The sequence below is a fragment of the Cucurbita maxima genome, unplaced genomic scaffold (assembly GCF_002738345.1).
Source record: "Cucurbita maxima cultivar Rimu unplaced genomic scaffold, Cmax_1.0 Cma_Scf00034, whole genome shotgun sequence".
Lineage (NCBI taxonomy): Eukaryota > Viridiplantae > Streptophyta > Magnoliopsida > Cucurbitales > Cucurbitaceae > Cucurbita > Cucurbita maxima.
In genome coordinates, this window is record NW_019272050.1 from 1,005,349 (window position 1) to 1,028,705 (window position 23,357).

General features: G+C 35.5%; 3 protein-coding genes, 2 non-coding genes and 1 pseudogene across 10 annotated transcripts; 3 read left to right on the plus strand and 3 right to left on the minus strand.

Moving 5' to 3' along the window:
- The window catches only part of LOC111467642, a 33,474-nt pseudogene extending 30,852 nt beyond the window's left edge, over nucleotides 1–2,622 (minus strand).
- Nucleotides 2,623–4,157: 1,535 nt separating this feature from the next.
- LOC111467725 lies at nucleotides 4,158–9,700 on the minus strand. Of its 4 annotated transcripts, none has more exons than XM_023112746.1 (7): nucleotides 9,541–9,700; nucleotides 9,320–9,450; nucleotides 8,900–8,969; nucleotides 8,021–8,087; nucleotides 7,797–7,910; nucleotides 7,534–7,664; nucleotides 4,158–5,960 (listed from the first exon to the last, which is right to left on the minus strand). In XM_023112746.1, the coding sequence occupies exon 7, from the start codon at nucleotides 5,508–5,510 to the stop codon at nucleotides 4,260–4,262; it is 1,251 nt and encodes a 416-aa protein (XP_022968514.1). In that variant the 5' UTR covers nucleotides 5,511–5,960; nucleotides 7,534–7,664; nucleotides 7,797–7,910; nucleotides 8,021–8,087; nucleotides 8,900–8,969; nucleotides 9,320–9,450; nucleotides 9,541–9,700; the 3' UTR covers nucleotides 4,158–4,259. The 4 variants fall into 4 exon arrangements, with proteins under 4 accessions (XP_022968514.1, XP_022968512.1, XP_022968516.1 ...); XM_023112744.1 differs by having other exon boundaries at nucleotides 9,536–9,700; XM_023112748.1 differs by having other exon boundaries at nucleotides 4,158–5,414; nucleotides 5,607–5,960; nucleotides 9,320–9,700.
- A 1,868-nt stretch (nucleotides 9,701–11,568) lies between these two features.
- On the plus strand, nucleotides 11,569–11,640 carry TRNAH-GUG. The gene has a single exon. It is a non-coding gene; the product is annotated as a tRNA-His (tRNA).
- A 160-nt stretch (nucleotides 11,641–11,800) lies between these two features.
- On the plus strand, nucleotides 11,801–11,872 carry TRNAH-GUG. The gene has a single exon. It is a non-coding gene; the product is annotated as a tRNA-His (tRNA).
- Nucleotides 11,873–16,470: 4,598 nt separating this feature from the next.
- Nucleotides 16,471–20,310, plus strand: LOC111467721 (protein NSP-INTERACTING KINASE 1-like). Of its 2 annotated transcripts, none has more exons than XM_023112739.1 (11): nucleotides 16,471–16,828; nucleotides 16,907–17,036; nucleotides 17,106–17,177; nucleotides 17,990–18,133; nucleotides 18,217–18,288; nucleotides 18,364–18,423; nucleotides 18,509–18,603; nucleotides 18,688–18,837; nucleotides 18,907–19,248; nucleotides 19,320–19,699; nucleotides 19,788–20,310. In XM_023112739.1, the coding sequence occupies exons 1-11, from the start codon at nucleotides 16,723–16,725 to the stop codon at nucleotides 20,106–20,108; spliced, it is 1,872 nt and encodes a 623-aa protein (XP_022968507.1). In that variant the 5' UTR covers nucleotides 16,471–16,722; the 3' UTR covers nucleotides 20,109–20,310. The 2 variants fall into 2 exon arrangements, with proteins under 2 accessions (XP_022968507.1, XP_022968508.1); XM_023112740.1 differs by having other exon boundaries at nucleotides 18,388–18,423.
- Nucleotides 20,311–20,671: 361 nt separating this feature from the next.
- Nucleotides 20,672–22,808, minus strand: LOC111467723 (F-box/FBD/LRR-repeat protein At1g13570-like). 2 transcript variants are annotated; one of them, XM_023112742.1, is made up of 4 exons: nucleotides 22,626–22,808; nucleotides 21,465–22,288; nucleotides 21,186–21,344; nucleotides 20,672–21,060 (listed from the first exon to the last, which is right to left on the minus strand). In XM_023112742.1, the coding sequence occupies exons 2-4, from the start codon at nucleotides 22,266–22,268 to the stop codon at nucleotides 20,773–20,775; spliced, it is 1,251 nt and encodes a 416-aa protein (XP_022968510.1). In that variant the 5' UTR covers nucleotides 22,269–22,288; nucleotides 22,626–22,808; the 3' UTR covers nucleotides 20,672–20,772. The 2 variants fall into 2 exon arrangements, with proteins under 2 accessions (XP_022968510.1, XP_022968511.1); XM_023112743.1 differs by lacking the exon at nucleotides 22,626–22,808 and having other exon boundaries at nucleotides 21,465–21,986; nucleotides 22,078–22,168.
- Nucleotides 22,809–23,357: the final 549 nt, after the last annotated feature.

The following is a 23,357-nucleotide window of genomic DNA, read 5'->3' on the forward strand; positions in this document are numbered from 1 at the left end:
AGATATTCTTTCATTGTCTTGGTTTAATTTTCCTTAGTTATGTTCTTCCAAGTTTCTTGAGGATCCTTTTATAGGTTGGTCCTTCTCCGACATGTCCTTATAAACCTTAATCTCTTCTTTTATCCCTTCAACCTTAATCCTTTGTAGGTTCCTTTTGTTCCTTCTTGCATCATACCTTTATGATAAAGAAGTTCTTCTTTATGTGCATAATACCTAATGTTAATTTTTCATTTAATTCATCATGGAAACCCATCGACGAATCTAAGAAGTGCCTTAGTCCCATCATCTTAAGGATTCCTCCAATTTACAAATCTTTACATCCCATTTTTCTCACTTAACCTAAAGTAAACCTCCTAACTTAGTTGCTCAATCAATATTTCCAATTGAAAGAGAACCACAAGAACTCTTTAGCAATAAAGGAATTCACTAACTACCTAAAACACTCGTAAAACAGAAAATGTAATTTAATCGTTTACTCTTGAACCAAAAACTTGGATATTAGCAGAACACAAGGAACATCAAAAAGAAAAGGCAAAGATAAAATAAATATTAAATATAGGAATAGGAAGCTTATTAAGACCACAACATTGCCGATAACGTAATTCTCGTGAGATCTAGTCTACGCATAAGGTAGTTTATGATGTCAAATAGAAAATTTCTTACCAGGAATGTTGAAAGTAGCAACCGGAGTTGTATTCCTTGACCTCAACTTTGTTATCTCCATCTATGTCCTCAATTTCCATCTGAAATTTTCACAACATAGTTATTAATCAAAATCTTCTCCATTAGCAAAGGAAATATGAGCAATAATTACAGATAATTTGAAACCATTAGAAGGGAACATTAACTATTTTTGTTAATGTTTGACCAGAAATAAAAGGATAAAAGTTTTGTAAAAGCAATGGCTTACCTTAGTGTGTTGTGTGGTTATATGTATTGTTTACAACAAGCTTTACATGAACCGGACCGTCCTGTATGAGTAATGAAAAAAATAATTATGCATTGATCTTCAATTCAGACAAATCATTAAGTTGAACAAAGAAAGTACCTTTGACTTCAATCACTTTGTCCTGGACGCAAATGAGTCTCAAAAATTGACCTGGGCACTAGTATATCTCTCATATCGTTCATCATCATGACCTAGAGGAATGTTCATAAGAGCAAATTCAAAACCCGAAAGCTCATTCTCAAAAACTTTAGTGATTGAAAAGCAAAATGATTCAACCTAACAAATTTCATCAATCATAAATATGAATCTATATAACAACAAGTTAACCTCAGCCTCAGTCTCAACTGTGTTGGCTAGCTTTGAAACAGCCACTCAACTAAACTATGAGGGCCTTACGACTAATGATGCAAAAATTGAAGTAAAACCCTTCATTTATGTTGAAATCACATGCAAATAAAAAATTAAAAGTGCCTCAAATCATCCCCAACAGGAAAAAGCCATATATCCTCATACGGGCACTAAATACAATAGAAGGCAACTGTTTTTCCATAAATTCTGGCTAAGTTCTATAAGAAGCATTGTCTAAATTGGCTCGACAGAGAGCATGGTAACTGTGCCGATAAGATTCTATATTCTTTAATATAGTTTATTTCATTGCAACCCAAGCTAGCAACAATTACATTTTGGAATTTTCTTAAATGCTGCACGCTATGGCCTCAAAAAATATGGTGTGAAGAACTTATGGAAGATAAAAGGACAGTAATTCCATGGTTCTTCATTGAGCAAGGGAGGGATCTGCAGAACTTGTTCCTTAAAGAAAAACGACTTTCACAATATTAGGCTTTTTTATTCATCATTTACTTTCAGTACATCTTTTTTCAAGAGTTGTAAAACCGAAGATCAATAAAGCAGCTAAAGCTATAATTCACAGCTTCACAGCCAACAAATAATAAAAATAAAACTTAAATTCAACTTCACATCCTTGGGCTTGGAATCATACCAGTATTCCTAGGATATGCGAAAATCCCACCGGCCTCCATGACAGGACCAACTGCTTTTCTTTTGCCCAAGTAATCGCTTCATAAAGAGAAACTGCTTTGTTCTTCCCCTCCTGTTATCGTAACCAATCGCAATGAAATAAGAGTTCCTCGTCCTCCTCTCTTCTGCCAACACATAAATTTGAATATCAGATTTGCCCCCACACAGAGAAGAGATAGAAGATGACGGGGAATGAAACAAAGAGTCCAAGACAATAATCACGTTACCATGGGAACGAACAATGAACCTACTAAAAACGCCCTAATCCTCCGTAATCGAAACCACGAAAAGTTTCAATAAACCCCGAAACCCTAATAGCCGGCTGTGCCCTTAAAATTTCAAATCCAGAACAGATTAGGTTGAAATTAAGTTGCATTACCTTGATTTTTCATCATCAAGAGGAGGCGAGAAACTTCTTTCGATTCTGCTCTCTCTTCCTCCGATTGCTTGGTAATTATCTAGCGTTTGATTTCGGCAACGAACGTTCAAAAGGGAAGAGGTCGTTGATGGAGCGTTCCGATTCGAGTGTGAGAATGTGCTGAAGAAGAGAGTGTGAGTGAGGGAGGGTAAGATATATATATGATCCGTGTGAAATCCGCATGAGCCGATACAGCTGGCGATGGGGTCAACGGCTCTGAAGACCGTTTGGCTCTGAACGTGGAAAACCGTCGACGATAAAAACGGCTACGTAATTTAATCGATTCACGTTTTCTTCCGTAGTTTTAGGGATTTTTCGGATTTTTCTTTTGACCAATATTTTGTTTAGTTTAAACATGGAAATAAATCTTGTACAACAAGTATTGTTTTTTTTTTTTTTTTCTTTTTCGTTAACAAATTTTGTTCGGATCAATTCAGAGGTTTTGTCCAATTAACCAAAAACTCAACTAAATCTATTCGAGTTCTGAAAATTAACCCGACCCAATTCAACCTGTATAATTTGGGTTGGTTAGTTTGGGTTGAAATACCCTCTTAATGCTCAATATTTAAATATTGTTAAAATGAATTTTTTCAAAACAAATATAGATAAATATTTTAAATGGCAATTTGTTTATATATATATATAATTACAAATATATAATAAGAAAAACAAATTTGTAATTTTATTATATGCTTTAATATCTTTTTCATAAAAATTATAATTTATTTGTAAACAAATTATAAAAGAGTCATCCATATAAAAATAAATAAATAATAAATAAATTGCTTGAATTGGGAGGGACCCCGTATAAATTTATTTATATTTAGACAAATGACATCACAGGCATGGATTTACTGTATTCTCAAGTATAGGTACATGGACGAGAAAGTTGGAAGAGATTTATTTTGATACCTAAACGGAATTGAAAATTGTTGATTATATTTTGTCCCTACTCTCTTACGATCTGTTATATAGTTATGTTATACTATAGGATTTTTCATGTCCTCAAAGATGAAGTCTACGTTGCCGTTCTCATTCATTAAGGTGGTCTTGTGAGATCTAACGTTGGTTGGAGAGTGAATTAAAACATTATTTACAAGGGTGTGAAAACATATCCCTAACCGATGCATTTTAAAACTGTGAGGCTGACTGTGATACGTAACGGGCCAAAGCGAACAATATCCACTAGCGGTGGGCTTAAATTGTTACAAATGGTATTAGAGTCAAACAATATGTGATGTGCTAGCAAGGACGCAAGCCCCCAAAGGAGATGGATTGTAAGAGGAACGAAACATTACTTGTAAGAGTGTGAAATCTCTCCTTAACTAACACGTTATAAAAATGTAAAGTTGACGAAAATGCGTAATAGATGGACTTGAATTGTTATAGACCCGATTAATACTTAAAAAGATTTATATGGGTGAAACCAAACAATTTCAACTATTGAACAAATATTTAGCTTTCCCATTTGCAAAAATCTAATCTTTGTCAAAATTATTTCATGATCAAGCTTTTGGATTGAGTAAACTTCATGCATTTAGATAATTAATCTCTGAGAGTGTAATATGTTAATTTAATTTTTTTTTAAAAGTAATTGTTTTTTCATTTTTTTTATAAACTGTCACTAATAACGAGACATTCTCTCTTCGATTCCTCGTCTTTGTCTACGCAATGTTTTATGCTCTAAAACCAAAACAGACATTCACACAGACTCCCAAAAGAAACGAAAAGGTTTTGAGCAGACAACACGAATGGCTTAAGAACTTTAGAACAATTACCAACTATATTTGTAAAGATGGCAGAAACACAGAAAAAGATAACAAAGAAAGAAACTTTCATTTGTTCTTACTGAATTCAAGCTTGAGATATCAAATCTTCTTCCTTCTTCCTCGGAGTTGCGTTTGCCCAGTTTGGTGAATGCTTGAATAGCCATTTCAATGCTTTCAAGCTTTTCCTCCCCTTCTTTATCCCTCTGTCACTAACTGTTATCCTGCAGGAGCCTCCGCCGCCATTGGACAGCCCTCTGCTGCATTCATGCGCCGCCGCTGCCGCCGTGTCAAAACCTCTCGTGCTTCTAAATGAAGAGTTGGGGTTTGAGAGAGCGCCCAAACCCAATCCTCCTCCGGCTCCGATGCCTGTTTTGGGAACAGAGTACTCTGGCTTTGTTTCTGAGGTGAAATCCAGCTTGAAATCTATGAACCCAGATTCGTCCGTTCCATTAAAATCGCTCTCTTTTAGAGAGAAAACACGCCTGTTTGCTAAACTAAACCCATTATGATCGCTTTCGTAATTCCCACATTCTCTGTGATCACTCTCAAAACCACTTTTTCTTGGCTCTGTTTCGCTGAATCCACTTCTTCTAGCGGAATCACAGACGAGTCCTCCATTGACACTCGAAGTTCTAGCACCAGAAATCGAGCTCCGGCCACCGGAAACCACCATGTCTCCGCCGTCCTCCGACCCGAGAAACCCACCACCACGAAAACTACAGAGAGATCTAGACCTGGACACACCCATGTAATCAACCATACAAATATCACTCTTTTCATCAAACCCAGATCCCTTCTCCCTCTTCTTCCTGAAAAATTTCCCGATCCTCCAAAACCCACTTTTCTTAATCTCCACACAGCTACTACTGCTTCTCTCTAGCAGCACAACCTCCTCCCTTTTCTTAATCTTGGGCTTCATCAAACCCAACAAAGAAACGCCATTTCTCTCATTCTCTATCAAAAACGAAACTCTCCCAACACTTCCTACTTCCAACGTACAAGAATTTCGATTAGATGAGATTTCAGAGCAGGAGCAAGAGGAGAGCCTCTGCTCGCCACAATCAGAACAAACCAGTTTGATCAACCGATCTTTCAAGCAATCAGCACATACTCCAACAGAGGAAGAGGAAATGTGTTTCTTACAGAGGAATTCAGAAGCAATTGAATAGAAGTCCATGTCGTTGCTGTAAACTTCCAGAGCCTTTCCTCTGTCTCCCATGGCAGCTGCTTCCTTGATGGGCTGATAGATAGTCAAAGGAGAAGAGACAAGAAAATTAGGCCAAATCAACTGGGATTCATGAAAAAAGAGAAACTGGGTTGAAAGCTTCACAAGCATAAAAGGTAAACAGAGACAGATTGCAAAAGTTTTGACTTTGGGAGCACAAGAAATGTAAAACTTTCTAGTCTAGAGCGAGGGAGACGTAAAAATTACGATTTGTAGGCACATGAAAGTGAAGGGAAAAGAAAAGTGACGAAAAGGAAGCACTATTCTGTGCAGCCCATTATTGCTTTTCTGCAGGGGAAGTGAATGGCTTCGAAGAAGAAGAAGAAGAAGAAGAAGAAGAAGAAGGTGGTGGTGGTGGTGGTGGTGTTTTCTTCTGGGGGTCCTCTACTCTGCTGCAGGGTCCAGTGTTTCATCCTGCGCCCGAGATCTAGTGGGAACAAAGTCTTCAAATCGTACGGCAAAAGAATCATCAATCATTCGGGCTGGGCGTGTCTCCAGTCTCGCTCTGCTCTTGATGCCCCGAGCTGTTCCATCGCCATCAAAGCTTGCGTGTTGGACAACCTTCCACGTGAAAAAATTAAAAGCAAAGTGGAATTGTTAGTGAAATCAGAGATGTTTTTAAGGTTCTATTATGGTTACCTCTTTCAGTGTTGATTAATTACAACAATGTCAGAAGTGGGTACGTTAGAAGTGTCACAATCGATATAAAAAATGCAAAATTTTACTATAAAGAGACGATATCTACTCGACTTCTACCAATAAAAGAAGCTATACTTTTACCATTTAAATAAAATTCTTACTTTTGTATTTAAAATTAAATATAGAAACATTCTTCTGGGAGAGGAGCAAAGATCAAAACCAATGAATTCACATATTTATTGAAAACTCACGAGTTGAAAAATAGTTAACTTGAGATAAACCAGAACAAGTATAAAAAAAATCAAAATTTTAAATTTTTATAAAAATAATAAATAAAAAAAAAAACTAAAGAAAAAATGGGAAAATGTAAAGAATTGGGAGTGGAGTGTGGAAAGGGAAGGAGAAGGAGGTCTTTTTTCCAACACACAATCATTACATTTCGAGACATGGTCCCACACGTTGTCATCCTTACTAGATTTTCGCCACGTGTCTCAAATCTATTCCCATCATACTCGATTCAATCCAACGGTGCTCATCATGTGGGTCCACTCTTTAAAATTCTATTGCCCCCAAGTAGGTCCCACTCCCTTCCTTCACATGCCATGCATGATCACATTCGATATTCTCCCTGCCGTTACCCCCTCCCCCCCAATACTACATATTAAACCCTCAAATTTATAGTAACATTAATTTAGATTTCACAATATTTTTCAGTATTAAAAGACCCTGAATCTAAATCAGACTATACTTGAACAATTATGACAAGAACAAAAATTATTATTACATCATAATAATACAAATAAAACTCTACCTAATACAATCCTTTAAATTTTAGGATTTTAAATTTTTAATAAACAAAAAATGGGTAGTCCAGTTTCATACAATACTTGCAGAAAAAAAAAAAAAAGAATAATTTCATAAGCCTTTTTAAAATTAATAAATGAAAGATCAGCCCCACAAATAATATTAAATTTTTTTCACAAAGCCACTTGTAGGACCTCAAATATTTCTCTTCCCACATAAAATATAGTATTCATTAACGAAAAATAGCATCATACAACATACTCCCAAGGATGGTACTTTAGAGCATAGGAAAAGGCAGAAGATTAAGGATCATAATAGTAAAAGTCGCACGCACCATACACGCGCGAGCATTTTACATTATTGGAATGCACAAAACAAATTGTTTGACAAAACATTAGTTTAATATATATATATTTTTTTTTAAAAAAAAGGCAACTTCGACTTAAGTTGATATATAGTTGGCATTTGGTAATGATGATGTCCCTATGGACTTCCCTTAATTAATAATTTTGCTATTGTTTATGTAACTCATAAGCTTTAACCAAGGAGTTGATGGGATTGTCACTTTCAATATTTATGCATGATTATGAACATATCGTGTCTTGATAAAACAACAAAGATTGTCTTACTTTTTTATTTAATTTGAATGTTCTCATGATTAAGTTTAAATTACATGCTCTAAGAAATGTACCTTTGCTGTCCGACGTGCTCTATTTCCATTGGATGATGCTTCCCAAGTCTATGTGATCATAGATCAAATGGCTGAATCGCATTTTATTCATTTACTCAGAATTGAGCGATTCGATTTGGACGTTTCAAATCCTACACAATAATAAGTACAGATAGATAACAACATACTTAGCTGTTTAATATGATCACAAGAAGAAAACTCAGACTTCTCTAAGATTCGATGTACAAATCTACATAGAGGAGATGGATATGGTTGATTGATACCTTATTTCATGTGAGAGAGAAAACAAAGCCACAAGCTATCAAATTGTTTGATTTTCAATAGCTCAAGATCATACCAAGCCAGGATTCCACCAAGGAGTACTTCAATGGGCACAGCTGAGAAGAAAACAATGCCAGTGTTAAATAACCACGAAACTGGGAAGATATATAGTAAGGAAGAATATTGGAAAAATAGAATTGCCCAATTGCCCCTTGTAAGCTATTACCATTGCAAATGCCAGTAACATACTTCCTTTTCTAGCCTGAACAACCTCTTAGACGACGGACACCACACTGCACAAAATCACTTGTATTGCAAATTAAATCTATTACCGCCTAGCCTATCATTAGCAGATATCATCTTCTTTGGACTTTTCTTTCAGGCTTCCTCTCAAAGTTTTTAAAATGCGTCTATTAGGGAGAGATTTCCACACTCTTATAAAAAAATGTTTCGTTCTCTTCCCCAACCGACGTGGAATCTCACAAAATCTAACTTTCTTTCAATAATTGTAAGCTGTATGTGAGCTTAGGCTTCAAGAAAATGTTTAGTTCTGATTACTGTACGCGCACAAAACCATCTTTCCAGATATATTATCTAGCATTTAATGGTAAATTACTGGTAATGATTTTAATAGATTGGCTGCTTAATTAAACAAAACAGTGGCAATAGCACCAAAAAGCTGTCTTTAGAAACATCACAGCACCGCTCAGTGCAACATCTGACATTCAAAAGAATAAATATAAAGCTATGACCACAATTAACTACAAGGAAATGAAAAAACCGGCAGTAATCAAGCAGAGCAGACACTCCAGATCAAGCAAACCAATCAATTTATTACGGAATCAGTAAAAACAGTCTTACTTAGAAACAAAAAGTTCTTCAGAATTTTACAAACACGTTCAAATTTAACCGTTCAGAAATTTATCCAAATGAAATTATATTTGGCAATGTTTAAAAAACTGTTGGCAAGTAGGTGGCTGTGGAAAATAAAAAAAAGGTACAATTGAGTACCAAAGATTTAGATATGTTGCTTGACATACATAGATTTAAGAGCAGATTAGTGTGTGCTGAATGTAACAAGCAAGAAAATGATGAAGATATTAACCTGGAAGCAATGGAACCCAGCTTAAATATGGTAAGGATTTTCCAAAATGGTTGAGCTTAACCTTGAGCACCTGGAAAGTTTAGAAACAAAATCATAATTGCTTCTTACAGAGATCAAGGATGCTGATCGTAAGAAAAGAAGTGGAGAATGAAAAGAGAAGTAGGACTTTTACCAACAAAAGCTGCAAAAAAATGAGATAGATAGATAAGCATAGGACCCTCTGTGGGTCCATTTGTAGTAGGAAGAATTAGAGTGTTGGTGAAATAAGTGCATAGAAAGTAGTAGAATAAGCAGAATGGAAGAAAGAAAAAAGAAGTCAACAGTCTGTAAATCTATATCGGACTAAACATAAATTACTTCCAATTTCCTGAAATTTATACTTCTGAACTCCATAGGGTCTGTAGGGGTAAAAGAACGTACCTATACTCACTCTGACTAATGGCTACTTGCTGTTCCCACGTAGCTCCATAAGAAGGAATGGCTGCAATAACCCACAAGAAAAAAGTATTCATTCCACACGCGACAGTGCCTCCAAAAGCTAAGGATTCAAACTGAAAAGAAAACAAGAACTTTCAGAAAATGGCATTGCAGGTACTTCAAAATGATGAATTGAAGACGAAGGACGAAGATACAAACCGCACATGCAAGTGTATCACATCCTGAGAAAAGCTGTATGGAGAGGAGAGCATGTCATCAGTCAATATCCATTTCACATTTAACGGCAAAACTCACTGCTAGCAGATATTGTTTTCTCTATTTCCCTTTTAAGGTTCCCTTCAAGATTTTTAAAACGCGTCTGTTAGAGAGAGGTTTTCACATTGTTATAAAAAATGTTTCGTTCCCTTCTCCAACCGATGTGAGATCTCACAATCCACCTCCTTCAAGCCCTAGCATCCTTGCTGGCACTCACTCCTCTCTCCAATTGATGTGAGATCTCCCACATGCTCAAAAGTGTCAAGAATATATATATATATATATATGTGAAGAGGCAGATCACATGATCAAAATGTTCCCCCAATGGACTTAAGGAATTTGTTTTTCTTGCTTGTTTTCCATCAACAACATCAAAAGTCTAGCACGCAAGTGAACTCGAACAATTCATACATTAGAGCAAAGCACAAGGGAACCATTGTTGAAAATGAATAAGAATCAATCGAATCTGATATAAGAACAGGAGAAACACATGGGATAGATGAACCCATCTTGGTGTAGCTGAATCCTGATGAGGTGAATGAACCTTTTGCAAAAAATAGAAAATATGTGAAAAGTGAGAAATTCTCAACGTTGGCAATTATCGGTAGCTTCTTGCAGATAACGATTCCACAACATATCAATTTTCGATGACATACAAATAAATCAGAATACAAAGTTCTAGAATCCACATTTTAATTTTCTGTGCTCCGTTTGAACAAAATTGGGCAACTAATTGCAAAAATAATACAGAAACGCTACTTCCACTATGAAAATAGTTAAGTTCCCAAACACGCTAAAATTAATTAATATAGTCAGATTGATTGACCCTCACATAGCCAAGCTGAGCAGATGTGACCAAAAACATGAATCCAGCAAAAGCTATCTGACATAAAATAGTACATATATGAAGAGCAATTCCATCAAATTGGAGGTAGAAATGACAACTCAGTACGAGATGTAAGATCAATTCACCATGTTTGGGCTGAAGAAGTCCTCCGAGACAAACAGAGAGCAGAAGATGCAGCGTTGCTCGGTGGAAAAGAGCCATTTCCAAAATTCAGGAGCAAAATTCATTAAAATGACAAGAGAAACAATTATATGCTAAAGACTTACCAAATCTGTACGAGATCCATAACAAACTAAATGAGAATCGTCAAAACCAACCTGGATTTATATGTTAAAGAATTATATAAAGCAAGCAACTAATTTGCAATAAAGGAAAACATACAGCAACGTCATGAAATGCGATCGCGTAAGCTTAAATAATTTCGCAAGTTCGTGTAACCAAAAAGATGAAACACTTACGGCATCCAAACAGGAAAGAGATTCACGAAATGGCTCCGGAAGGGTTGCAAGACATATTTGGCCGCATAAGAGTGATCCTCACCACGGCACTAGTATCTTCGCAGAGCCGCCTCGCCATGTACCCTGATATAGCCCATTTCTTTCACTTTTTCAGGAACTAAATCAATTTCAAAGACAACAACCAATAACTAAAAGGATAAAACTAAAGAACTAGCAGATAATTGGTGCAATTTTTTTGGTTCACTCCAACTTTCGCGGTATTGACGAATAAAACTCAATATCCACTAAGTAAGCGTTGTAAGATTAAAGAACCCTCCTCCTAGAGTATCAAGCACAGACTGAGAGAACATTCACGAAATGAAGCAGAACACAAAATTAGCCAAGGTCCATTGACATAGAAATTTAGATACATACGGATACGGCAAAAAGCTTGAACAAGAATCCTCAAAAGAACATGCGATCCTTACAGTATCTCAGTGACTGTAAAATGAAGAGATCGAATGATCCGATGGAGAAGGAGGGAGAACACTTGAGAGCACCAACTGATTCGAAACCAGACCTTTTTGCCTCTGCCCTCTCCCGCGCTGAAGCTTGAAAGCCGGGTAACAGATCTTCTTTTTAAAACTTTAAAATGTTCTAAATAAATAAAATATGGATGAAATTTCAATAAAGTGGCTGTAGTTTAGTGGTGAGAATTCCACGTTGTGGCCGTGGAGACCTGGGCTCGAATCCCAGCAGCCACAATTGTTTTTTTTTAATCAATTAAATGTTCAGTTTGAGCCGAAAGAGGTCCATCAATTACTTGTGCAAAGCCCATTTAAAGTTAAGAATATTTGGGCTTTTCATTTTACAGTGAAACAAGAAGCCCATCTTGACGTACTTGACCCAATTTATATCAATGAAGTGGCTGTAGTTTAGTGGTAAGAATTCCACGTTGTGGCCGTGGAGACCTGGGCTCGAATCCCAGCAGCCACACTATTTTTTTTAATCAATTAAATATTCAGTTCGAGCCGAAAGAGGCCCATCATTGTGCAAAGCCCATTTAAAATCTAAAGAATATTTGGGCTGTCATTTTACCGTGAAACAAGAGGCCCATCTTGATCGTACTTGGCCCATTCATGAAAAAAAAAATTATTTAAATTAAAAAATACGTATTAATTTTTGTTCACGTTTATAAATCTATAACTCTTAAAAATAAAAAATAAAACATCTGAAATTTCTCAAATCGATTGTAAAGAAAAAATTATCGTGTATTTAAACTACTATTTTAACAATAATTTAATTAAAATTAAGTTTCATTAAACTTCAAATCATTAAGATTTACCTCGACAAACATATCTCGAAAGTGTCCAATTAATTTTTAACTTTAAATCAAAATTTATGAGAAAGTGTGTGCAAAAACATTGTGTTTCACACCCATTTTAATTAGATGCGTGTAAATTTTCATTTCATTTCATTTCATTTCATTTCGGTCTTAAAACCAAAGCAAAGTTGTGTCTTTTGTCACATCTCACCAAAAGGATTTAAAAAGGCAGCTAGGCTGTGTCTTTCTTTTCTCCTTTAGTTTTGATAGGACTAAAAAAGCTCAACCCTTTTGCATTTTTTCCCTTTTTTTTTCTTTTTTTCTTTTTTTCTTTTTTTCTTTTTTTGTGATTGAGAAATATTAATTAATTAAATATGAAAATTATTTTTTAAAAATAATTTCAATATGATTATTATTAGTAAACAACTCTAACTTTAATTAAAAATATATTAGATTATGAATAACTAAGAAATAATTTTAAAAAGTGTATTAAATTGTTTTTAAAGGTAATTATGTTGGTATTATTTGAATATAATAATAGCCATTGAGATATTTTTTTAATTTTTTTAAAAGAAATTAAATGATATTAATTAAACATTTGAAAATACAAACTTATTTTTTAAATAAAAAAAAAGCTTTTCATATAAAATGAAGTGTAAAAATATTTTTTAAACTTTTTTTTTAGTTTAAAGTATATTATTGAGATTTTTAAAATTTAAAAATAATTTTAAAACATTTTTATTAATACAGCATATTACAATAAATGAGTTCGAAGTGAAATTTTGTCTTGTAGTTTTGTCCAAAATGAATAATAAATAATAATAATAATAATAATAATAATAAATAAATAAATAAAGGCATTAGACAAAATGATTAGGGTTTTGTACAGATTGTTGATAAGAAAATGTTGAAATTGAAATGAAAAGGGAATAATAATTGGGCAGTGATTTGGGAGTTTGGTGCATTACATGCATAAATGTCTTTCAAGGTCTTCTCTAACAAGTTAGGTGGAAGTAAAGCTATCACGAAAACGTTCACGTCCAATTCCATCACATTCTATTCGTGATTAGGGTTTTATAAGAAGTCGGTTTTGTTAAAAGTTGTATTGATGCCTCAAATTAGGAGAATTGATGCTCGGTTGATGTCTTAGATTTTAGGTGTTTGGAACTTTGATACCTGTTTATGCAGTGATGACGAGACTGTAAGATCTCACATCGGTTGAAAAGCGGAATGAATCATTTTTTATATAGGTATGGAAACCTCTCCTTAGTATAAGCATTTTAAAAACTGACGGTCTCCAAGGAGAGTGGATTGTTAGATCCCACATGGTTGGAGAGGAGAACGAAGCAATTCTTAGAAGGGTATGGAAACATCTCCCTAACAAACGCGTTTTGAAATTCGTGAGACTAATGACAATATGTAACAGGCTAAAGGGTATGAAAACATCTCTCTAACAAATGCGTTTTGAAATTCGTAACGGGCTAAAGGATATGAAAACATCTCTCTAACAAATGTGTTTTAAAAACCATGAGACTGACGACGATACGTAACGGATCAAAGTGGACAATATCTGTTAATGGTGAGACTCCTTGTTAGACAATCTCTTTATTTTGTGGAAATATTAACCTAACGTAGGAATGAACTGAGCTTATTTAAAAATATAAATTTAATTATCAACTTTAATATAAATAAATAAATTAAAAAAAAAAATTCAATTATTTATTAATTTCAATAATTTGGACCTTCATCCCTTTTAAAATTTAATTATTCCGACTTTATTTTTCTCTTTTTCTTATTATTGCTTTCCAACTTTAATTAATGTCTCTTTATTCTACACATATATTTCTCAATTTAATAATTTGATTATTTGTAGCAATTTTTACCCTAAATTTTTAATATAATTAAATTATAATTTAAATTTAAATAAATGATATAATCTTTATTTTCTTATAATTTTTATCTTTTGATACAGGGAAGTGATCTTCGGTCCAGATTTACACTATTTTAGAACGAGGGTATGTGATCTTCAATCTAGATTTTCGATATTTTGGAATCAAGTTTTCTTTTTTAACCTATACCGATATTTTGGAAACAGGGTAAGTAATCTTCAATCCAAATTTTTCGATACGTTGAAACTAATGGTATAAGGAGCGAGTTCACGTGCTACTGAGTCGTGAATCCGTTTAATGGTTAAGAATCCTTAGAATATACTGAAACTATGCTGTGTACAAAACTGTAAAGGGATCTTTCTCGACCTCGACTAAGCTATCTTTTAAAAAATACCTAATATTGGGATGAAAAGGGATAGCAACATTAGTTGACTTAGGTCAAATACCTTTTACACACCAAATGGAATGATTCCAATGAGTAGGCTCACTCAACTACAGCCGTCTGATCTTGATCACACTGCTTTTAATAAAAACTGAAATTTAAAAAATAAATTATTTTTTAATTTATTTTTATTGGGCTTTGCTTTTAAAAGTAAAGTGCTTTTTGATTGTTTATGGAATGGACAGTACAATGGCATTAGATTCAATAAAGCAAGCCCAATTTAAATAATTTGCTTATATATATAATTAAAAAAAAATTAAAAACTTCAAAATTAGAAAAAAAAAAAAAAAAAAGTGATTTTGGGGTTTAAAGTTTTAAATAATTTGTTTCTATATATATATAATCTTATAAAAAAAATTAAAAAATTAAAAATAAAAATAAAAAGTGATTTTGGGGTTTAAAGTTTTAAATAATTTGCTTTTTTTTTTTTAATTTATATATATATATATATATATATATATAATTTTATAAAAAAAAATAAAAAATTAAAGTTTTAAATAATTTGCTTATATATATATATAATATATATAATTTTATAAAAAAAATTGAAAATTAAAAAAAAAAAAAAAAAAAAAAAANAAGTGATTTTGGGGTTTAAAGTTTGAGTGTGAGAGAATGTTTTTGATAACCAAAGTCGTCAGTCCAAAACAAAAGCAATTCCAACACTCCTTCAGACAACAAAAAGGAATTGGTCTGACTGACCCACAAAGTATATAACAACTTTCACATAGGTCCCTCAAATTTTTTGAATTTACTTTTAAGTCCTTTTTATTGTGTCGAGATTTTGTGACTGTGAAGAGGTTGGAATAATTCAAAACGAGCATGGAGACTAGATATCACGAGCACTTGTTGTTTGTGTAGAGAGGTAGTACGATTGTTGGTCTTTAAATCTTCTTGGAGCGAGATTCTTTTTTTTAAACTATAGGATGAAACGTGATGAGGTTGGAATAACTCAAAAAGAAAGCGGAGGTTTGTTATTATAAGATCTCACATTTTTTTATAAGAGTATGAAAACTTCTCCCTAGTAGACGCGTTTTAAAATTGTGAGGCTGACGACAATACGTAACATGCCAAAATGGACAATATCTGGTTACGATGAGATTGAGCGACATTGGGCAGTATGTCAACGAAGACCCTATACCCCAAGGGGATGGATTATGAGATCCCATATCGGTTTGAGAGAAGAACGAAACATTACTTATAAGAGTGTGGAAACCTCTGCCTAACATACACGTTATAAAACCATGAAGCTGATGGAGATACGAAATTGTGAAGATTTTGTCTCTAAATTTTTTTTTCTTTTGTCAGATTTTTTGTTTGGTATAACACGAAATTGTGAAGAGGTTGGAATAACTCAAAAAGAGAGGGAAAATTAGATATCGAGTGTTTGTCGTCTTTGTAGAGCAACAACACGCTCCCTTATCTCTTAATCTTCTTCTCATATCGAAACTTTTTTTTTATGTAGCACAAAATCGTGAAGACGTCCGGATAACTCGAAAGGAGAGTGGAAACTAAGAGCGTTGTTGAGATGAATTCAGAAGCTTGATATAGATAGATTCAAGTAGGAATAGGTTGGATTGTTCGAAATTGAAAGATAATTTATAGTCATATAGCTTGAATTCCTTTAAAATTCAGATGCGAGATACTCGTATATTTGAATTTGACATCAAATCGTGGGTATGAAAAATAAAATCTCGATGACCCACCTACAACATTCACATCAAGAGAGTTTAAAAATATTATCAAAACCGAGAATTCCCGAACACAACTCACTTTAAACTCATGCATGATTGAAGGGATTTTGTTTTGAAAGTATCTCCAAATTGGTTAACCTTAGCCTTTACCTTTTCCATATGCTTTTCTCCACTTTTCTGAGCCACTGGCCGGCACGTTGGCTCCTCTTTTCACCACCAAAAACCACTCATTTCTCTTTCCCTCGCTCAACCTGACATGAAAGCTTTGAACAAGTGAGCATTCCTGGTTCAATATGGCAACCATGTGAGGCTCAACTGCTAGCATTCTTTTCCCAAAACACATATAAAAGAAGAAAGAAAAAAACAAACACACCAACATACCAACAAATCAGCTCAAAGTTGGTGGCGTTGAGCGTTTCAGATCATCTTCTACCTGCTCTCCACTCGCTTTCTTCATAAAATCATTGCTGGGTTTTGATCTTCAACATCATTTAAGGATGACTCTAATGGGAATTAGAACAGAGCTTCCCCTGTTCTTCTTGTTTTGCTTATGGTGTTCTTCTGTAAATGGGTTGCTTACTGCAAAAGGTGTCAACTTTGAAGGTATTGTTCATGGAAGTGTTCTTATTTGGTCGTGGATGTGTTCATATTGATCTAAAGGTCAGTTTTTTACCCTTTTAGTGCAAGCCCTCATGGCCATCAAAGCTGCTCTGAAAGACCCACATTCTGTTCTTAATTGGGATGAAAACGCTGTGGATCCATGTAGCTGGAGCATGATTACTTGTTCACCGGAGAAATTCGTCATTAGCTTGTAAGAACAAAACTTGAAAGAATTCATACGATTGTTCATATGAATATGTTTGATTGTAATTCACTGCAGAGGAGCTCCTAGTCAGAACTTGTCGGGTAGCCTGTCGCCGAGCATTGGAAACTTGACCAATCTTCAGTCTGTGTGAGTAGTCATCTTCTTCTTCAATCACTAATGGAGAACAACAAAACATTCCATGTGAGATTCCACCACGTTGGTTGGAGAGCGGAACGAAACATTCTTTATAAGGGTGTGAAAACTTCTTTCTAGTAGACACGTTTAAAAAACCGTGAGGCTAACGGTTATACGGCCAATGCAGACAATATCTACTAGAAGTAGGCTTGGGCTGTTACAAATGGTATAAGAGCTAGACACTGACCAGTGTGTCAGCGAGGACGCTAGACCTCTAGAAATGTGAGGCCGACGATGATACGGAACATGTCAAAGCGGACAATATCTGCTAGTGGTGGGCGTAGGCTGTTACAAATGGTATCAGAGTTAAGACACCGGCTAAGTCCTTAAGGAGGTGAATTGTGAGATTCCACCTCGGTTGGAAAAGGGAACAACACATTCCTTATAAGGGTGTGGAAACCTCTCCCTAGCATACGTGTTTTAAAAAACTGTGAGGCTGACGGCGATACGTAGCGAGTCAAAATAGACGATATCTGCTAGCGGTGAGCTTGGGCTGTTACAAATGATCAGAGCTAGATACTGGGATACTAGGAGGTGTGCCAGCGAGAATGTTGATTCTTAAAGGGGTGGATTGTGAAATCCCACATCCCTTGGAAAGGGGAACGAAACATTCCTTATAAGGGTGTGGAAACCTCTCTCTGGCTCTGGCAGACACGTTTTAAAAAACCGTGAGGTTGACGATGATACGTAACGAGCCAAAGCGGATAACATCTGCTAGCATTGGCTTCGGCTCGCTTCTTTACTAAATTTTTTTCTTGTCACAGGCTTCTACAGGACAACAATATATCAGGAACAATCCCAATGGAGCTTGGGAACATACCAAGTCTTGACACTCTTGATCTTTCAAGCAATGGCTTCCATGGAGAAATTCCCATTTCTCTTTCAAATCTCAAGAGTTTGCAGTATCTGTAAGTTTCTTCAAGAGACCAACTTCGTTTGTGTAATTAATTAATGAATTAGCTGACAGATTAATGTTTTTGTTTGGGATTAGGAGGTTAAACAACAACAGTCTTTCTGGGGCTATTCCTTCATCTTTAGCCAATATGACTCAGCTGGCATTGCTGTAAGTGCTTTTTCTTCAAGCTTTCAGATAAACACTTCAAATTTGAACCATCATTCATGGCGTTGATTGATACAGAGACCTGTCTTTTAACAATCTCAGTGGCCCATTGCCCAGATTGCAAGCCAAAACCTACAAGTAAGTTAAGCTTAACTCGAATTCCTTCTGGTTTATTCGAGCTCTCTCGATTTAGATGATCGATTTTAGTGTTAAATTTACGAAGCCTTGCTGGGAATTCGTTCATTTGCTCATCTGGGTCGGAGCTTAGCTGCAACGGAACAGCTCCACCGCTCTTATTTGCAGTCAATACGCCTCAAAGTAAACAAATTTCCTTTTACAGAACTTTAGCTCTTTGGTATTAGATATAAACACTTATCTTTTCTTTTTCCTGTTTATGATCAGATCCACAGCCTTTAGGGCGATCCAAGGGCCACAAATTAGCCTTAGCTTTCGGCTCAAGCCTTGGCTGTGTTTTTCTGCTAACTATTGGGTTTGGCTTCTTTATTTGGTGGAGGCAACGACACAACCAGCAGATATTCTTCGATGTAAATGGTCAGTCATCACATGATCTTATTGGTTCAATAATCGTTCATTATTAACAAAAGTTCATTGAAGTTACAGACCAAAGATTTGAAGAAGTGTGCCTTGGGAACCTAAGGATTTTCCAGTTCAGAGATTTACAAGCTGCTACAAACAACTTCAGCAGCAAAAACTTGGTGGGAAAAGGTGGGTTTGGGAATGTATACAAAGGGTACCTTCAAGATGGTACAGTTATAGCTGTGAAGAGACTAAAAGATGGAAATGCCATGAGAGGAGACGTACAATTCCATACTGAAGTTGAGATGATCAGCCTAGCCGTGCACCGGAACCTCCTCCGTCTCTACGGGTTCTGCATGACAACCACGGAGCGACTGCTGGTTTACCCCTATATGTCGAACGGCAGTGTTGCATCACGTCTCAAAGGTACGACACGGAATGACAAAACTTCAAGGGTATATTTGTTTTGAAAGCTACTGATGTTTCTCCATTAACAGCGAAGCCAGCTCTGGATTGGAGTACAAGGAAAGGAATAGCGTTGGGTGCAGCTAGAGGCTTACTGTATTTGCATGAGCAGTGTGATCCTAAGATCATACACAGAGACGTCAAGGCTGCAAATATATTGCTTGATGATTACTGCGAGGCTGTGGTTGGAGATTTTGGACTGGCAAAGCTGTTGGATCACAGAGATTCACATGTGACAACTGCTGTACGAGGAACGGTTGGTCATATAGCTCCCGAGTATCTCTCGACGGGTCAATCCTCTGAGAAAACTGATGTCTTCGGATTTGGAATCCTTCTTCTTGAGCTGATCACTGGACAGAGAGCTCTTGAATTTGGAAAAGCTGCAAATCAGAAAGGAGCCATGCTTGATTGGGTTAGTCAACAATAGTGACTGAAATAACATGCTGTAATCTTACATGAAACATGTCAACATCAACAAAACGATTTCCCTGTGATTGCAGGTAAAGAAAATTCACCAAGAAAAGAAGCTGGAAATACTAGTTGACAAGGATCTAAGGAACAATTACGACCTGATCGAGCTCGAAGAAATGGTTCAAGTAGCTCTCTTATGTACACAGTATCTTCCAACCACCAGACCTAAGATGTCTGAAGTGGTTAGAATGCTTGAAGGGGATGGACTTGCCGAAAAATGGGAAGCTTCTCAGAGAGCAGAAGCAAACAGGATCAGAGTCAACGAGTTCTCCTCTTCCGAGCGATATTCTGATCTTACAGATGACTCTTCCTTGCTTGTACAAGCCATGGAGCTTTCTGGACCAAGATGATGATTATACAGTTTTTTTCCTCCTTTTTTTCTATACAAAGAATCTCAGAATGTATTTTCCTACAGAATTAGACATATTATCAAAGTGAATCTATCATATGTCAGCCTCATGTTGAGGCTCCAGTGTTGGTGTGAGATAACTCATAACTGTACAGTCCAAGTTCTCGTGCTCTTAATAGTAAAACTGGATTGAATTTTGCTCCTACAGGCTTCTGGTAATCCAATCTTTAATCACAAAACCCCGCCTGATCTGTACTTAATGATTCCAATACCGTTATCAAAATCTCTTTGGTTTAGCAATAAAATTCATCAAACAAATAGAAGCAATTAAAAAAGTTCGCTCAGCAACTATTCTTGCAAGTTCAAGGATTATTCTGAAGCCATTTGTAAGAAAAGAACTGACTAAGTAAGGGCATGTCATTGAACATGCTTGAATATAGAGCTGATAATGATGTTTCTTAAAGAACTCTTGCACTGACAAGACGAAGTGACAAGAGAAGAAATTTCACAGATCATATAACAGAAGGGGGCCATACCATTCGTGCTTGATTTCACAACAAATGCTAGCAACAAAAAATGCTATAAAGCTATCTATTTAATAATAAAAAAAAAAAATATACAAAGCAGGTATTAAACGGAAAAGGAACGTTATAGCACGTCTATTCTTAAATGAATAAAATTTCTGCTTCAGATGAAGCTCTCCTAAATTTCAACAATTCAATCAACATATTCAATCGCCGGTCCGTAACATAGACACATGGTCTGATACTCATTGTTTCAAGAATCAGAGAATTTCTAAGCAAATATTTAATAAATTCCATCTCATGTGGTACACCAGACATATCTGTCATTTTCACAACTTTAAGGTTACCAAATGTACAGTTCCAAGGACATTCATTCTCCCAAAAGTCCAAGTCAGGTGCTTCTGAAGCAGCCACAGAGTTTGAGGAGCCCTGTTTGAAAGCAATATGTAGAAAATGATCTCACCATTCATACGTTAATTAAAACATAACTTAAACATTCACACCGATTCAAGAATAGAACCGCACAGAGAAATACAAGGAACAAAATCAATTACCGAAATTTGAAGCTCCTCCAAATTTGGAGAGCTGGTAATCAAGCGAAGCACAACGAGTATTTCATTCATATCTTCAAAACTGACTTGGTGCAGTTCAATACTCCTTAAATAGATATAGGACACCGGTAGAGCTCTTGCGCTATTACCTATACTCAGATACTTCGGGTGGGGAGAAGAAATATGAGAATCACATTAAATTTCTAAAACTACCATTAAAAATAAAGCTCTGCAACAGAAGCAAGGATCATCCAATGAGTAAATAGATATAAACTATCATACCTTCGTGAAATAAATATGCCCTGTAAGTTTCTCAAGATAAGGCACCCCACCAAGAAATTTCTCAAAATTGCAATCAGAAATATCGCCAAAGGGCTCGGTATCATCATTCATATATAACGCAACCGAAATTGCAACCAAGAGTGGTGTGTTTTGAAGATATATGTCTCTGAACTCGCCTTCAAGATAGAGGTACTTGAGATTTGGAGCAAAGATATTAAGCACTAGACTATCGAAGTACGACAGCGCCAGACTCTCCAAGAGTGGACAATTAGAAATAAGACTTTCAATGTCTTCGGGTGCAATTAGAACTTGATGAAGTTTTAGGCTCTTCAAACATAAGAATCCCCTAAAAGTAGGAGGAGGATCCAATTCACAACGATACAGCTCCAATAGGGTCAATTTGGTACAGTTAAAAAGACAAGAATGCACCCGAAACCACTCGCCATCTCCCAATTCAATAATCAATTCCCTGACGCCCTTCCTTGAAAGGAAAAGCATCCACTGATCTAAATCTGGAGTATTCTGTAAGTAGGTAGCAGAAAGATGGAACTTATGAATTGGACCTTCGTGAAGAAAAAGAACATGAGTGATAAAATATATAAGGTCTTCATACATTCCATCGTTGGACACGGCAACACAATCATCATCAAACACAAGTTGAGTTAGAGTGGTCCATTTGTATCTCCATCTCCTAGATAAAATACTTGTTCTTATGGCATCTCTAATCGGTAACCTAGTTAGAATGCATTCTATAATGCTCTGAGGCAGATCGCTCAAATGATCCACCTCCAAAATGTCACCCATTTATAAATTTCGCTTTCAATCTGCAATTGAGGCAAAACACGATGAGGAACAGAAACAACACAATTATCACATCCGGGCATTTCATACAGTAAACAAGAAACAGGGAAATCGAAATCAAAAGCAAGAAACAAAACCAAAGATTTTCTATAAACCATACACGAATTACAGAACCAATCCATAAAGTAAGAAACAATTCGAGAAACGGTAGATTGAAGCTGGGTCTTCTAAGCCAAAAGGTAAACAATCAAAATGAGCATATTACTTTCGAGATCAGATCAAAAAATGCAGATTCGATAACCATGAAACTGACGGCTACAATTCATAAAACCCATCAGCGAGTAAAGGATCAAAACAAACCCGACAAGAGAGAGGAGGCGGAAAATGGCCTGGCGGTGCTCCGCAGCTCGCCGTTCGAGAGGGATCGGAGAAAGGACGGCGTAAAGAGACGACTGGAGAAAATGGAAAACATACGCAAAAATTTTCTTCCAAGGGAGTGGGCAGTGGCGGGCAGTGGCGGGCAGGGGTTTCTGTTGAGTGAAAGGGACTCTGTTCGGTGTAAGTTGCAACTCAAAATTCAACATTTTTTTTCCTAATTAAATTATTTAATGTTTTTTTTAATCTTTAATATTAAAATATATTATATGCAATTCCCATTTTCAATGGCATATATTTAACTTTAAAGACATTTTTTTTTCCATTTTTAGAAAATATTTCTTACCAAAAAAAATTTGCTAATAAATAATTTTCATTTTCAATATAATTTTTATTCTATTTTTATTAAAGGTGTAAAATATATTATAACGTTATACCTACGTAATTTTTAAAAATTCAAATCTTCAACATGATTTAACTTCAATGGTGAAAACGAAGAATGTAATCTCTCCCGCTTGATCCCATTTAATTGATGAAAAAAAATCTTATCTTGCTTCTTCCTTTATTCCCCACTCGCTCCGTAGAACGCAAAATCTCTGTAGGATCCTGATCTCATAGATTAAGTGAATATATAAAGACATTAACATGGGGGTATTTTATCTTAACAAATACTGTTTATTACGTATTACCATCCACCTCACAGATTTAAAATGCGTC

Coding starts and splice junctions, on each gene's coding strand:
- LOC111467721 (XM_023112739.1), top strand. CDS start 16,723: ATGACTCTAATGGGAATTAGAACAGAGCTTCCCCTGTTCTTCTTGTTT. Junction 17,037..17,105: donor GAGAAATTCGTCATTAGCTT/GTAAGAACAAAA, acceptor AATTCACTGCAG/AGGAGCTCCTAGTCAGAACT. Junction 18,134..18,216: donor CTCAAGAGTTTGCAGTATCT/GTAAGTTTCTTC, acceptor GTTTGGGATTAG/GAGGTTAAACAACAACAGTC.
- LOC111467723 (XM_023112742.1), bottom strand. CDS start 22,268: ATGGGTGACATTTTGGAGGTGGATCATTTGAGCGATCTGCCTCAGAGC. Junction 21,345..21,464: donor GGCATATTTATTTCACGAAG/GTATGATAGTTT, acceptor CCCCACCCGAAG/TATCTGAGTATAGGTAATAG. Junction 21,061..21,185: donor TGGAGGAGCTTCAAATTTCG/GTAATTGATTTT, acceptor GCTTTCAAACAG/GGCTCCTCAAACTCTGTGGC.
- LOC111467725 (XM_023112746.1), bottom strand. CDS start 5,510: ATGCTTGTGAAGCTTTCAACCCAGTTTCTCTTTTTTCATGAATCCCAG.